General features: G+C 34.6%; 1 protein-coding gene across 6 annotated transcripts in view; it reads left to right on the forward strand.

The window, feature by feature from the left end:
* The window catches only part of HACE1 (HECT domain and ankyrin repeat containing E3 ubiquitin protein ligase 1), a 120,777-nt gene that overhangs the window by 25,311 nt on the left and 80,084 nt on the right, over positions 1-15,382 (forward strand). For 5 of the 6 annotated variants that reach the window (XR_002078225.2, XM_019442974.2, XM_019442975.2 and 2 more), the window contains one exon: positions 12,507-12,589. The exons of the other annotated variant lie outside the window; for it this stretch is intronic. Coding sequence is in view for 4 of the 5 variants with exons in the window: in XM_019442974.2 (XP_019298519.1) it covers positions 12,507-12,589 (83 nt within the window). In the remaining variant the exon portion in view is untranslated. The remainder of the gene's footprint in view (positions 1-12,506; positions 12,590-15,382) is intronic. 6 annotated transcript variants of the gene reach the window in all.

The raw sequence follows: 15,382 nt of genomic DNA on the forward strand, positions 1-15,382 counted from the left end.
TTCACTGTGCATGATTGGGAACATGAAGCACCATAGCAAAATCTTATGCATTATATGGACTTATGATTAATATATTCTTTGTGTATAAAAGGAATAGAAAACAGTGCTTTTAAATCTGTTTAAAATATTTGGATTTCAAATTTATTTCTGCTTCATTTACACTAAAATTTTAAGTGCATGTTCGCATGTAACTTTAAGTAATAATGTTCTTATTCTCAGTCTTATTACATAACTTTTTCATATTTTATTTTTTACCATTAAGCCCCAGTTACTGGGATTAGATAGTAAGAAAGTGAACACTGACATTGCTTAAATAGTTCAGCTTGGATTATCATATTTTTCTGCTGTCTTGGAATATGTTGCAAGACAAGAGTGATGGTTTTCATTCTTTCTTAGAGTTCTAAAATCATGTATTTGTTTTATGTCAGTACTTTCCTGTTACTCCCATGTACAAACCCTTTAGCTTTATAAATTGCTAATAGTTGGGGTGCCTTGGTGGCTTAGTTGGTTGAGTGTGCAACTTTGGCTCAGGTCATGATCTTGCAGTTCATGAGTTTGAGCCCCACATTGGGCTTGCTGCTGTCAGCGCAGAGCCCACTTGGGATCCTCTGTCTCCCGCTTTGTGGTCCCTTCCCCACTTGCACTCTCTTTTTCTCTCTCTTGAAAATAAATAAATATTAAAAAAGTCTTTAAAAAAATAAAAAAAAAATTTCTAATAGTTTTCTCTTTCATTAGGAGAACTGCTGCCTATGTAAAAATTGTTAGCTTAAGATTTTAATATTTGCTTTGCTATAATTTTCTATCCTGGTTACTTTTGAGGTTTTTTTTTTTTCATATTTAACATTATTGATAATACAGTATTACTTATTTACTTGTTAACTACAACAATAACAACAGCAAAAACCAGCCAAAAAAAAAAAAAAATCACCAGTAACTGCAAAGATACAGAAATTAGTGTGTTTATTATTTTGTACATACTCTCTCTGAGTCTTTATGTTGGGAGAATTCCTACTAGAATCTGGATTTTCATCTCTGCAAATACTTTTCCTTAATTTGGGTTCAGGATGTAGGATCCTTCGTGTTTAGAGGCTTTATGTATGACTATAATTCACAGAATATTGCACTTCTTTAAGATAGGCCGAGTGTGACATTGCTATGTTTTATAAGAATTGGATAAAAGGAGGGATATAGGATTTTTGTTTTATTCACTGGAATTTCTTCTGAACACCAATTGTTCATTTTTATTTTATTTTTTTGGTCTTTCATCATCTGAAAACTGACCCAGTATTTCCTTCTCATTAGTTTTTACTTTCTGAGAGTCAATACTATTCACTTAAAAAGTATTCTGTGTGAAAAAAAAATGATCTGAAATGCTCTAATGTGGTGGAATGGTCCAGGTTTTTAAAGAACTGTTGTGTATTAGAGAAGGGGTCCTGCTGGCAGCTGTTATAGGACAGAAAAGCACCCACTTTAATACAAATATTCTCTGTTATAACAGATTGGAGTGTCATTTACTAAAATTATAAACCCTACGTGTTGCCCATAACTTTTGTATAAAACACTGGAATTCAGATCAGAAGAGATCTACAAAACCCAATTTTACTTGCCTTGAGCCAGTGAAGAAATAAGAATTACTAAGAAAACCTTATTTCAAAACATGTGTATTACAGGCTGCATTAAAAATTTAGAATTGCCTTCTGAAGTTATTGAAGAATAGTTAGTATAAGTATAATATACTCCATATGGTTTACAACCTAAAGCAGGTGTGGTGAAGGAAGGAAGAATTCCTCATAGTCAAATGCCTTTGAAGAATTATATTCTCAGAAGATTTATAGGGGGCCTGACTTCACTACAATGATGAGTTTCACAGAGTGAGATTTTGCAGATATAGAGGAGGAAGGGTACAAAAGCCATGTTGATTTGTGGTTGATTGTATTGGTGAGTGAGATTCCATTCTGTCATAGTTGGTCAATTATAATTATCTGCAAAGATCATGAACAGAGAAAGTATGTTTAGCACTGACTATTTTGTGAATCATTGTATGCATCTTGAATTCTTCAATTAGGGCAAGAAAGAATCTTGAAAAATTAGTCTATCTCTTAGCTTCCAGGCTGAAATAAACCTCTAAAAATCTTTGTTGGTAGTTGTGCTAATACTACCTGTGTCTGATAATTACTTACATATTTCTGGGACATGTTCAAATCTCGGTGGATGAGCATATGATATGATTATTACAGGGTAGGGATCATTGATTTTTTTTTAACTCTTTGTATATTTTTCAATAAGTTGAACACTGAGTCTAAAATGCTTTGTCAGGTATCCTAGTGACTTATTTTAGCAGCAAGAAAAAAATGGCCTTTTTGTTGTTTCCAAGTAGCCAGTTCATGCATAAATTCATTAAAAGGTCTTCAAAACTTGGTTCCATGTAGACATATAACAGTGCATGTAGGTTTCAGGATTTATATTTAAACTTAAAAACTTACATATTGTTTATATATATTTTACAGAATAAAATAGAAAACTTTAAAGGGAGAAAGCTCCATTTAAAATTATTTTTAAAAGATATTAGCACTTTTCAAATTAAAGAGGCAGATATGCTAATCCTCTGAAATTTACTTTCTCACTCCATTTTAGGGTAAATCTCAGCAGTACATGGAAAGATCCTGATCAACTGGTTAAGAACTCTAAAGCTTTGTAGAATTTGTAATTGAATACTGCATTCTTGCTTTGATGACAAGAAATGCTGTTCAGATATGCATTATTTTTTTTAAAAGACAAAAGATTTGGAAGAAAGATTCATTTTTGTTATAACTAAGAAATTGAATAATCTTTGCCATGATTTCATATAGATGCATTGGTTTCGGTAGTGGTAAACCAAGATAAAGGTGTCAGCATCTTACTGAAAGAAAGTGGCTTGCATTCTGACCATTTTTTTGTTCTTGCAACAGAGTAGCACTATGATTTTAAACTACTTCTGTTCTGATTTAGAAATGATCAGGTGAAAGAAATGATCATAATAACTCCTTAGTATTTTAATTTTCTATAACTTTCCTTAGGTCAGCTGTTATTAGTTGTATGGTTTGTCTTGGGCTATTGATTTTATTTTATTTTTTATTTTTTATTTTTTTTTAAAGATGGCAGCTAGCAGAGGTCAGCTCTCTCACCTCTGCAGTTCTTCCATCATTGCCTTTTATTTTTTTTTTAACGTTTATTTATTTTTGAGACAGAGAGAGAGCATGAACGGGTGAGGGTCAGAGAGAGGGAGACACAGAATCTGAAACAGGCTCCAGGCTCTGAGCTGTCAGCACAGAGCCTGACGCAGGGCTCGAACTCTTGGACTGCGAGATCACGACCTGAGCTGAAGTCGGATGCTTAACCCACTGAGCCACCCAGGCGCCCCGGGATATTGATTTTAAAAATCACTTCAGAGTTTGGTTATTCAGCTGGCCTAGTATATAGTCTTTGGCAACTTTTTCTTCCCTTGCCCTTATCTACCTCCTAAGGTATATTCTGTTTACCGATTATGTAATTAGTAAATTGTTGTCAACACTTTGGAAGACACTTAAGAGCGATAATAGAATTGGTATTGTTATTACATTTATTGTTTATTTTTACTATCATTATTAATATGGATGATGTGATTCTGCAAGGAAAGGTAGAAAACATTCTCTGAACCCTTAATTCATTTACTCTTGTATGGTAAGCTAGGACCAGTGTGTTTGATTTTTAATCTCAGTTTTAGAAAGTATAATAAAACATAATATTATTCTACATAGATATAATTGACACCAATTTTTTTTGGCCATAAATGGAACTTACTTTTTGATACTTTTTCTCTTCGTCATTAGTTTTTTAAGATGTATTAATGTGTTAAATTGCCACAAAAGGTTGATTACTGGTTTCCTAGAATAACTTGGATTTAGAAGCCCTAGGAAATTGTCAAATGGTTTAATCTCAATTTATATAAATTAGAGTATACAGCAGGATTAGTTTATGGACTAATTTCACTTCACTTAAATTTTTATTTTTAACTTTATACTCCTAAATTTATATAGCTAAATATGAAGCTTGACAATATAAAATGATAGTTGAACCCTGCTTAGAGTAGATTTAAGCCCTTGAAACTTAAAAACATTGTTTGACACTGACATTATAGACTATCTTTGATAGAACTGACTGCCTGTTTTACTGAAATTGTAAGCTTGTTAAGGAACAATGTTTGCCTACTTTCAGTCCGCTCTGTTGATACCTTTCAGTCAGCTTCCAAGCTTTTCATCTAGAGAATTACAGGACAGCCATGCAAACTTAATTGAAAGCTTTTACAAAAACATTCGTTGGGTTCAGCCTTGAGGCACAAAGGTAGGTAGATTAACATTTTGGATTGTATTTTTAGGTTCAGAGTAATTTTATTTATTCTAATGTTAGAATTCTCCTTTAATCACTTCTGGGAAATGTGAGCAAATAATAGAAAGTTCTGTTACTGTGATTTTCAAACACAACTGGAAAATAATGAGTTTTACTAGATGTTTACTAGATGTTTTCATACGACTTCAAAGTTTTGATAGGTTTAGGTGGACAGTTTTCTATAGAAAACCTATATAAACCAGTCATTGATTAGTGAGTTGGCCATTTTTTCTTGGTGCATAAGTTATTTGTACATTGCTGTCAAGTCATGTCATCAGAATTATTTTTAATAAAAGATAAAGATGCTTTTTTGTTGTTATTTGGTCTTCTTTTAGGTAGTAATAATACCATAACTCAGATTTTTACTTGTAGTTTTAATATTGAATATCTGTTTCTTTTTACTTTGATCAGTGTTGTTTAGAGAGTTGACATTGATAAAGTAGAGCTGCCTTGGATTTCTTGCTTTGTAATTTATCAGTGTATTGGGCACAGGTGGTCTTGGTTAGTCACTGCCTTCAATTAAATGACTTTTGAGATTGACCCAAACATTAGCTTTTGCACATTAGTTTTCCACTTAGAATATTGTTGTATCACTTAAAAGGTCATGAAGTCTGTTGAAGATGTGTTGTTTCTTTTCAAGAATTTCTTTAAGCCATATGAAAATCCCTTTTCAGTGCTTTTTTTTTTTCAACATTCCTTCCCAGCACTTTCTTACACTGTAAGGAGGAAGGACCCCCCATTGTAGATTATCTAGGAATAGGAGAATTGTTTTGTTTTGTTTTGCTGGGGGGGGGGGTGGTGTTGGACAGGGAATTTGAAGTTTTGATTATTATTTTTATTATTTTTTAATGTTCTTTTATTTTTGAGAGCAAGTGAGGGAGGGGCAGAGTAAGAGGGAGACAGAGGATCCAAAGTGGGCTCTGCCCTGACAGCAGAGAGTCTGATACAGGGCTCAGACTCACAAGCTGTGAAATCATGACCCGAGCTACAGTTAGACACAACCAACGAGCCACCCAGGAGCTCCTGAAGTTTTGATTATTTTAAAAGCATATTTTGATGATCTGTGTTAGGCAAATAAAATGATTTCAGTTCAGTGTCATTCTTAAAATTATGTATTATGTTAAATTGGAAAATGTAGACAACCAGTTATCATTCAAGATATTTATGTTGGTATGCTTTTATATGTCTACATTTATACTGTAAGCTGCTGAGCTTAATTTTTTTCAAGTAAATGAGAAGTCACAAAATTTTGAAAACAGAAGAACTTAGGACTATTGTAAACCACAGGTCTTTTTTGAACTTCATAGTTTATAGTCACAATACAATAGACACAATGCAGTTTTTACAGAAGTATTTGTATATAGGGGTACAGGTGTGAGGAATTTGCTAAAGCACATTGACTCCAAATCTCTCGTAGAGAATCTTGTTAATTTTTCTGCATATCACTAGTTACTGTCTAGCACAGTACATATTTTATTTGTTTTGTGTCTTGGTCTTCCTTTTCTGCTAGAACATAAACTTCATGAGGGCAGAGATTTTTGTTCATTGCTATAACTCCAGCATCTAGAGTCGTCTCTAGTACATAATAGACATTGGATTTTTTTTTTTTAAAGATGGAATGGACAAGACAAACACAGTACTATTTCAGCCAGTTTTTTCCTGCCATTTTCTTTCCATTTCTGAATGTTTGTCACTTTAAAATTTTGTGCCTTTGAGTGTACATAGTGCTGATTCTTATAAAAGTTTGGGTTTAATTTGTTTCTACTGGTGAAAATCTCTGGTTTTGAGACCTGTTAGGGATTTTAGTGGTTAAATCTAGAATTATTTTCTTCAATTATGTTTTTCCTTATGCTTCTGTATAATTTAAAGTCCTCTAGTAGAGAGCTTTCATGTATTTATTTTAGTTTAATAAACACGCAGAGTTTCCTCCACCTGAGTTTTACTAGTTTCAAAGTTATTTTGCCCTTTGTATACATACAAGTAGTTCTACATAGACTGAAAATATTTTTTAAAAACTGTGATTTAGGTTATCTGTGACTTTCTTGCTCCTCCTCCTCTTCCATTTAACTGGTGATTGAATTCTAAATTATCCTTTCTCCTCCTGTTTCAGAGCTTTTACAAAAAGCAGTCTGTATACAAACCCGTTTTTTTAATCCTAAAGATTAATGACTTTTCAGTCATTTCAGTGCTACGAGGCAGAGGCAGTTTTCATTCTTCACATTCAAATCCTTTTATATACTATTTATCCTTACTCTAAAGGAACTGTTTTTTTTCTCCTTGTTTGTCTTCAGGCAACATTCTAGGTACAAGTGGAACTGTTGAAAGCTTTTTAAAAATATATGTTTCTTTTAGTAGGTACGTATTTTGATGATGTTAATTTTGTTAGAAAAGCAGAAAGATTCACAAATGGAAAAGAAAGTGCTAGAATGAGCTATTTTTACTTTCTTGATCTTTTCTTAAGAACAGAAATAATTTTTCATGTCTTCGTCAGATATTTCCTATAAGTGAGGATGTGATAGGAACAAATGATAGTTCATATTATAAGTCATGCTTTCTTGCTATGATTTGCCCAGTTTGTCTCATCACATTGTTGAAGAGAACAGTAGAGAGGAATATGTTAGTCTAATGGCTAAATTGTTTTTGTGCTCTTAAGTTCTACAGCATAGACACAAAAGTATTGTAAAAAGTATATGATTTAAAATGCATTATTTTAAAACTGAACACAAACAGCTGTCTAGGCACTTAAGTTTGACTCTCAAGTAGTTATTTAGTGGGGAATTGGTAGAATTAATGCAGTTTGTGAAAGTATGCCAGTTAGCCATAATACTATTTAGTAGTCTGAACTCAGAAAAATTAGAGTTCCTACTTTTTGGTAGGTAGCATAGTGGTTATGAATACAGGCTTAGGTTTAATCCCTGCATCCCTGTTTATTTGTATGTTGGGGTACACATTACTTGACTTCTGTGAGACTCAGTTTTCTACTTTGAAAGTAGAGAGAATATCTGTTTCCTCACAGGATGTATTAAATTTATTAGCACAGTTTCCAGGCACATGTTAAGGTTACTTAAAATATTATAATATTATATGTTTTACATTTTAAACATTTCAAACTGTATAATTTTTGTGAATGTATAATATGTTTTATTAATAATTAATTTCTGCTTCTATCTGGATTGCTTGGTTTTAATTGCATATTAGTATATATTTTCAATAAATTTGCTTTCATCTCTCTTGAGCCTTTTGAATTGTGGCCTGTGTCTAATTGCTGTAACAGTTAATGAACATTATTGTTGTTGTCTATCTCATTCTTCTTTTGGGCCATGCAGATGCAGCTTCTAGGTCAAAGCTCAGAAAGGAGAAAGTCATGATCAAAAGGCTTAAATAGGCTTTGTCTTATAAAATACTGACCTAAATGCTTATTTTTCTTATATTTGAAAGTTGTGCTTGACTACTTGTCCTTAGTTTAAAGGAATTATATAGCTGATGATAAAGTCTTATGTAACAGTGTTTCTATTCCTCTTGGGATAGAAGTAAATAAAGTAGCAGTACTTGATATCTTTGTTTTAATTTTTATTTTTATTAAATTAAAAAAAAATTTAAATGTTTGTTTATATATTTTTGAGAGAGAGAGTGCTAACAGGGGAGGGACAGAGAGGGAAACACAGAATCCAAAGCAGGTTCCAGGCTCTGAGCTGTTAGCACAGAGCCCAGTGCAGGGCTCGAACTCACGAACCGTGTGATCATGATGTGAACTAAAGTCGATTGCTTAACTGACTGAGCCACTCAGGCAGCCCTCTTTTTTTTTTCTTTTTTTAATGTTTATTTATTTTTGAGAAACAGAGAGAGACAGAGTGTGAGTGGGGGAGGGCAGAGGGAGAGGGAGACACAGAATCCAAAGCAGGCTCCAGACTCCGAGCAGTCAGCACAGAGCCCAATACAGGGCTGGAACCCATGAGCCCTGAGATCATGACCTGAGCCTAAGTCGGACACTTAACCAACTGAGCCACCAAGGTGCCCCTGTGAGTACCGTTATCTTAAAATATTTTTATCAAAATCTTTGCAGTAAAAATGATAGTCCCTTGAACCACCATTTTTTGTGAAGCCATGATCACCAGGCAGCAATTTTCAACTCTTAGATTTTCCTCTGGTATCTGTTTCCAAACAATATGCTTCTATTGCTCTTTCTCAACTTTTAGGTAACACTGAATCATTTCTTGTCCTGGTTGAGTGAGGATTTAACTCATTTAAATCCTCTTCCCATGCCTTCTTCCCCCATTTCTAAAATTATATTGTACATTTTGGCTAGATAAGACTAGTTGTATATATAGTTAAGTAAATATTGTTTACTGCTGCGTCAAGTAATGAATTGTAATAACATTGTCTATCTAGGGTGACTACTTTTATTAAAGTTAATAATTGGCCTTGTTTAATTTTTCTTTTTATAAATCAGTAATTCTTCCTGTATGCTCCTACAAAATATCTCAGTACTGTTTTCAACAAAGACAAATTCATTATCACTTCCATTTTTTTTTTTTAACTTGGGAATTTCTTAGTCTCTCTTATTTATGTTCAATCCCAAATAGTCTAGATTTCGCATTTTCTACTTTGATGTGTTCCTTCGTTTTAGAGGAGGATATCCTCCAGTAGCTTCTTGGAAAAGGTGCATTGGAGGGAATTTTTTCCCTCAAATCTTACATAGCTCAGCATATTTTTTATTTAAAACCATGTATTTGAGTGGTAGTGTGGTTAGTTATAGGATTCTACATTGGAAGTTATTTACTTTACTTTTTTGAAGGCATTTCATGTTTTAAATTCCAGTGTTGCGGTTGAGAAGTTTAGCGCTAATCTGATTTCTGTTTATCTCTGGAATCGTACATCCCTAGTATTTTGCAATTTCACTTTGATGTACCTTGTTGAAAGTCTTAATTTATTATGTCAGACGCTTGGTGTGCCTTTTCAGTCTGGCACTGCAGGTCTTTCAGTTCTGAAAGTTTTCGATATTATTATTTTTTTTTTTTTTTTTTTTAATTTATTTTTGGGACAGAGAGAGACAGAGCATGAACGGGGGAGGGGCAGAGAGAGAGGGAGACACAGAATCGGAAACAGGCTCCAGGCTCCGAGCCATCAGCCCAGAGCCTGACGCGGGGCTCGAACTCACGGACCGCGAGATCGTGACCTGGCTGAAGTCGGACGCTTAACCGACTGCGCCACCCAGGCGCCCCTCGATATTATTTCTTGATTACTTCCTTTTGGTTCCTCATTGTCTTTATTCTGGATTTTCACAGTGTCTCCCTGGATTGATCTACCAATTTCCCATTCTTCCCATTTTCTTTGTCTTTTTGTTTTACTTTCTTTCTTGTAGAGTTTTTCAACATTGTCTTTCTGAACTTCTCTTGAATTCATAGGGCGCCTGGCTGGCTCTGTCAAATGAGCCTGTAACTCTTGATCTCGAGGGTGGGGGGGAGGAGGGGTTGTGAATTTGAGCCCCACAGTGAGTGTAGAGATTACTTAAATAAATAAATAACAATACACTTTAAAAAAACTATTTAACTTCTATTGAATTTTTGCTTCTTCCATCATATTTTTGATTTCTTATTCTCTGAATATGTTTTTTCAGCATCTTGTTTTATCCTATGGATATAATATCCTTTCTGTTTGAGGGTAATCTTATCTGATTTTTATTTTTTCTTTGGTTCCCTGTATTATCTTTATATTTTTGACTTCCTATTTCTGTTTGTTTTAATTTTTGTTTTTCAAGCTAGAGACCTACTTTTAGTTAGCCATCAGGTTAATTGTCTCTTAAATATTGTCTATCCATTTGTGTATAGCCGTGAGGCACTAAAATATTGGCTGGAAGCATTGTATACATGGGCTGCGTTTTGTTGGCTGGCCTCACGGTATGCTATGGTTTCTCAGTTTTGCCGCTATTGTTATTTGGGGCCTGAACTTTCTTTGTTATGGAGGCTGTCTGTAGATTTAGGACGTTTAGACATATCCCTGACCTCTACCTACTAGCTGCCATTTGTACTCTTTCTTCTCCAGTCATTAAAAAAAAAAAAAAAAAAAAAAAGTCTCTCAGCATTTCTGAATGTTCCCTAGGGGACAACTGAGATATTTCATAGACACTCTGTAATGCCTTATTTGTAGTGGTGCCAGTCTTTAGAGAGGAAACTTTCAATCTCTGCCCTTTGAGGTTTTAAGCCTGGCTACTGGATTTTTGGGAGCCTACTGGAATATGGGGGTTGGAGGTTTTCACTGAATTGTTTTCATCATGGCTCCTTATCTCTGCTTTACCTGTATATCCTGCCTGCAGTCTAGAGCCTCCCATTTTACTTTGCCCAGAGAATAAACCTTCCTACTTTGAGATAGTATAGGGAGGGATAGTGTCTAACTCTACGGCATGGGGAGGAAAGGTCCTGGGGTAAAGTTCAACTGTTTTTTATTATTACTATTTTTTAAAGTTTATTTATTTTGAGAGAGAGAGAAAGAGAAAGAACATGAATGGAGGAGGGGCAGAGAGGGGGGGAGAGAGAGAGAGAGAGAGAGAGAGAGAGAGAGAGAGAGAGAGAATCCCAAGCAGGCTGTGTGCTGTCAGCTTGGAGCCCATTGTGGGGCTTCAACTCACAACCTATGAAATCACAACCTGAGCCAAAACCAAGTTGGATGCCTAACCCACTGAGCCACCCAGGCACCCCACCAATTATTTTCTTTTAAGGCTTTCAACTGCTCTTCCTATTTAGAACTTTTTGTAACTATCCCCATCATCCAAGGTACTTGGTACTTCCAATTCCTGTATTTTCTGTGTTCTGTAGTGAGAATTTGGTGGTTTGTTGAAATCCACATTTGTAGGCACTTTGACTTCAGCTGTCTTTGATCTGCTAAGTCAGCTACTTTTCCTCCACTTGCTTGCCATTTTCCCAGAACTTACTGACTTACCTAGTATGCTGTTGTGTTCTTTCCTGTTCTTCCTTGTGGGTTTATAGTCTTATTATTTTGCTGACCTTGTGCTAGGTTTTAGAGCAGCAAAAATGAACATGTGTGTTCAATCCAAAAGTAATACTAAACAGTGTAATTCCAAAAACTTTTGGATTTTTACATGTTTTCTTCCTTTTTGCAGGAGAAACTCAAATGAGGATTAAAGGAATAAACCAGAAGAAATTCTTTTTTTTTTTTTTAAGGGTTTCAGGCGAGCCTCGTTCTCTCTCTAATTACTGATATGTATTTTTAAGATTTTATATTAACTTGATTTTCTTAGTTTGACTAAGATGATTGCAGAAGTAGAGCTTAGGAGACAGAGTATGGATGAATGAGACTATCAAAGAAACTGAGTCAGTATTGGTTACTGTTAATAGCAAAAGGACTTTGTAGTTTTTTAACATTTTGTACTTTAATATTTATGTTTAATAACTATGCTTGATTTTAAGAAAGGTATAGCTCTGGTACTTATTTTTGGCTTCTAGAGGCAAGAAATTCTGTAGTTTTTTTTTTTTTTTTTTAAGTTTATTTATTTAGTTTAGAGAGAGACAGAGTGAGCGAGGGAGGGGCAGAGAGCAAGGGAGACAAAGAATCTCAAGCAGGCTGTGCACTGCCAGCACAGAGCCTGATGTGGGTTTGAACTCACAAAACTGTGAGATCATGACCTGAACCGAAACCAAGAGTCAGATGCTTAATCGGCTGAGCCACCCAGGCACCCCAAGAAATTCTGGTGTTTGATTTCAAATATCTAGAGCAGTGCTGTCCAATTTGCTAGCCATATGTGGCTATTTAAACTTGTTAATTATAGTAAAATAAAATGTCAGTTTCTCAGTTGTTGTAGCCATTTTTCAAGTCCTTGATAACTCCATGTGTCAGTGATTTTCTAGAGCCTTCCCAGGTTAACACAAGTTATGTTACATTATAATTCCACATATATTGTTTAGTGCCTGAGAGTCTCAGGAGAGCTAACCAAAAAGTAGAAGCTGTTCAGCCATCGTAATTGTCATGTTCCTACTTGTTCTGCTTTAAAATTTCATGTTGGGGCAAGAGAATTCCTTATATCTATTTAAACTGTGATAATTGTGTCTTTCTCTGTATTTACTTTTAATTGTTCTTTTCCCCCTCAGACAGTGCAGTGCTTGCTAGACAGTGGTGCTGATATTAACAGGCCAAATGTATCTGGAGCCACTCCATTGTACTTCGCCTGCAGGTATGATATTTTATATTTTCAGATGCATTAAAGAATGTTGTGTATCTGTTATGTTTCCAAACACAGGCATTTCTGTACACTTTCTAAACCTCTCTTGTTTTCCCACAAATACTGCACTCCCTTAACTGTATAAGGAAAAGTTTTTCTATTGTATTGCAGTGTTTTTATATGTTATAGGTGGGAGCTTTTGATTTACTTGATTATTTAAATTTTAAACTAATTACTTAGTAGGTAATGAAAAAAGACATGTTTAAAACCCAGTGATTTCCAAAGTTTGCCTTATTAAGTACTAAGCATAAGCTATTAAAGTATGTCTTGGACCAGAGCCGTGTCTTTGTTTTCTTTGGATTTGTAACTTTTGCAAATATATTTTTTTAAATGTTTTTAGTGTTTCTTTATTTTTGAGAGAGAAAGACAGAGGCAGAATGTGAGCAGGGAAAGGGCAGAGAGAGAAGGAGACACAGAATCTGAAGCAGGCTCCAGGCTCTGAGCTGTCAGCACAGAGCCCGATGTGGGGTTTGAACTCACGGACTGTGAGATCATGACCTGAGCCGAACTTGGATGCTTAACTGACTGAGCCACCCAGATGCCCCTTGGATTTGTAACTTTTAAAAAAATCTTTGAATTTGTCTTGTTAGGTATTAAGTTATGCATTAAGTTATTTTTGCACTTCTGTCTTTGTTCATTTTCTTGGAGCATACATTTTGATTGTTGGTTCATTCATGTAATGAGAAAACATTGACTTAGCCACTCACTGTGTGCCATATATTATAGGCATTAGTGATACAGTAATAAGCCTCAGTCCTTAAGGAGCTAACAATATAAAAGTTATACATATATTCCACTCCATAACCCCCCCCCCACATATATACATAATGTTACGTAAATGTAGTTTACAATTAGAAGCAGTTTACAGTATGCTAGTATTTCTTGTCTTTGGTTTGGATTATATGAATTGTGTTACTTATTTAGGCTCTTAAATTCAGATATAAAGGTCTCCAGAAGGTTCCTCTTTTGTTATCCTTCTTTCTGTTGTATATCATTTCATTGGAGGTTTATTTTAGACTAAAAGACCTGCTTTTGTTCTTGTTTAGCTTGTCTTTGGGGTCTCTAATGTTACTGTGATTACACTGGTTCAAATCATCATTGAACAACCTTGAATTAGAATACAAGGACTTTTGGATCTCTAGACTTTTATATCTTGTCTGAATCCAGCCATTTTCTTACAATTTACTTATGATTTGGTTGCTTGGCTAGGAAGCCAATTCCTTCTGTAGTGTCCTGAATTTATGAATAATGTCATTGTTTGGTTTCCTGAAATCATATCCTATCTTCAGGAGTTATCTCTAGATCAGTTCTTTCTTTGAAGGTTCAGATTTGAATGGCTACCTGCCTGATTTACATCATCGCTTGCAAGTCTTGTAGAATCTCAGATGTCAGAATGTCCAAACTAGAGCCTTAGATTTTCCTTTTCAAACCTTTCATCCACCTTTTCTCATCTCAGTTATTGGAACCCTTATCCTTCTAGTTGTTTAAACCAGAAACTAGATGATGATTTTGTATTTCTGTCTGTCTCTCTCTCACCCTCAACTTGGAATTTATTAGTAAGTTCTGTAAATTTCACCTTCAGAATATATTCTGAATCACTTAACTTCTTTCCAGCTCACAGAAGTGACCTTAGTTAATGTTGTTACCTCTCATCTAGAGCCCTGTAGCCATCTCTTAACTGGTCTCCCTTTCTCTATTGTTTCCCTCCCACCTGTCCGTTTCTCAGCAGCCAAAATGATCTTTTAAGAAAACGAATCGACTTTTGTCATTCTGTGTTTAAACCCTGTATTAAAACTTTTTCAGTGCCTCAGTCTGTTGCATACTCTGCCTTTGCCTATGAGACCTGCATGGTCTGACCAATGTGCTTTTGCCACATTGGTTCTCTTTGAGTTTACCAAATGCAAGGGACTCTTTCTAGCAAGCTTTCTGCATGCTGTTTGTTTTACCTCAAATGCTCTTCTCTAGGCTTCTTATGTGGCTGACTCTTTATGTCACAGCTTAACTGTTACATTTTAGGAAGGCAATTCCTGACCAGTCTAAGTAGGCCTCTCCCCAAATTTTCTTTCACAGCATCACAATCCTTTCTTTTATACCACTTTGTATTTTGTAATTATTTATTTACTTTGTTTATGGCATGTCTCTCCTACTGGACTGGAAGCTCAATGAAAGTGAGAATTTTATTTTATTCACTGCTTTATATTCAATGTGTAGTACAGTGTTTTGCATTTAGATGCTTAGTGTTTTTTGAATGAATGATTTGCTGTAATTACATGTTTGAAAAATATCTTATGTAAAATAATGCCCTGTATAATAGTTAAATATAGGTATATTAGGGTTGTATAGAGCTTGGATATTCTTATAGTTAGTCTGAACTTAAAAGTATGGTAAAAGAATATTTTAGAAGTACTTTCTGTTAGTATTATATGCCCATCATTAACTTTTAATCTAGCAAATACTGGATCTCTTTGAACAGAGATAGTTAAGCAAGTCTGATTGAAATCGAAACTAGAAAATAAATTTATCATTGTAGCAGGATGATAGATATGGAACATGGTTCATTTGCAGGCAGACTTTTAATTCTATTTGTGATATCTAGATATAGGTATACATTCAACGTATTATTCCCAGTGTATTTTCTCTGATTAAATGAAAAGGGAAAGGAATGTGGGGGAATAGAACAAGTTGGCCCTATAGACAAATTGTAGATCTTTAAAAAGCTAAACTTAAATTAAGTTTTTATTGGTT

Source organism: Panthera pardus, unplaced genomic scaffold (genome assembly GCF_024362965.1).
Source record: "Panthera pardus isolate Hobbes unplaced genomic scaffold, ASM2436296v1 HiC_scaffold_17, whole genome shotgun sequence".
Taxonomy (NCBI): Eukaryota; Metazoa; Chordata; class Mammalia; order Carnivora; family Felidae; genus Panthera; species Panthera pardus.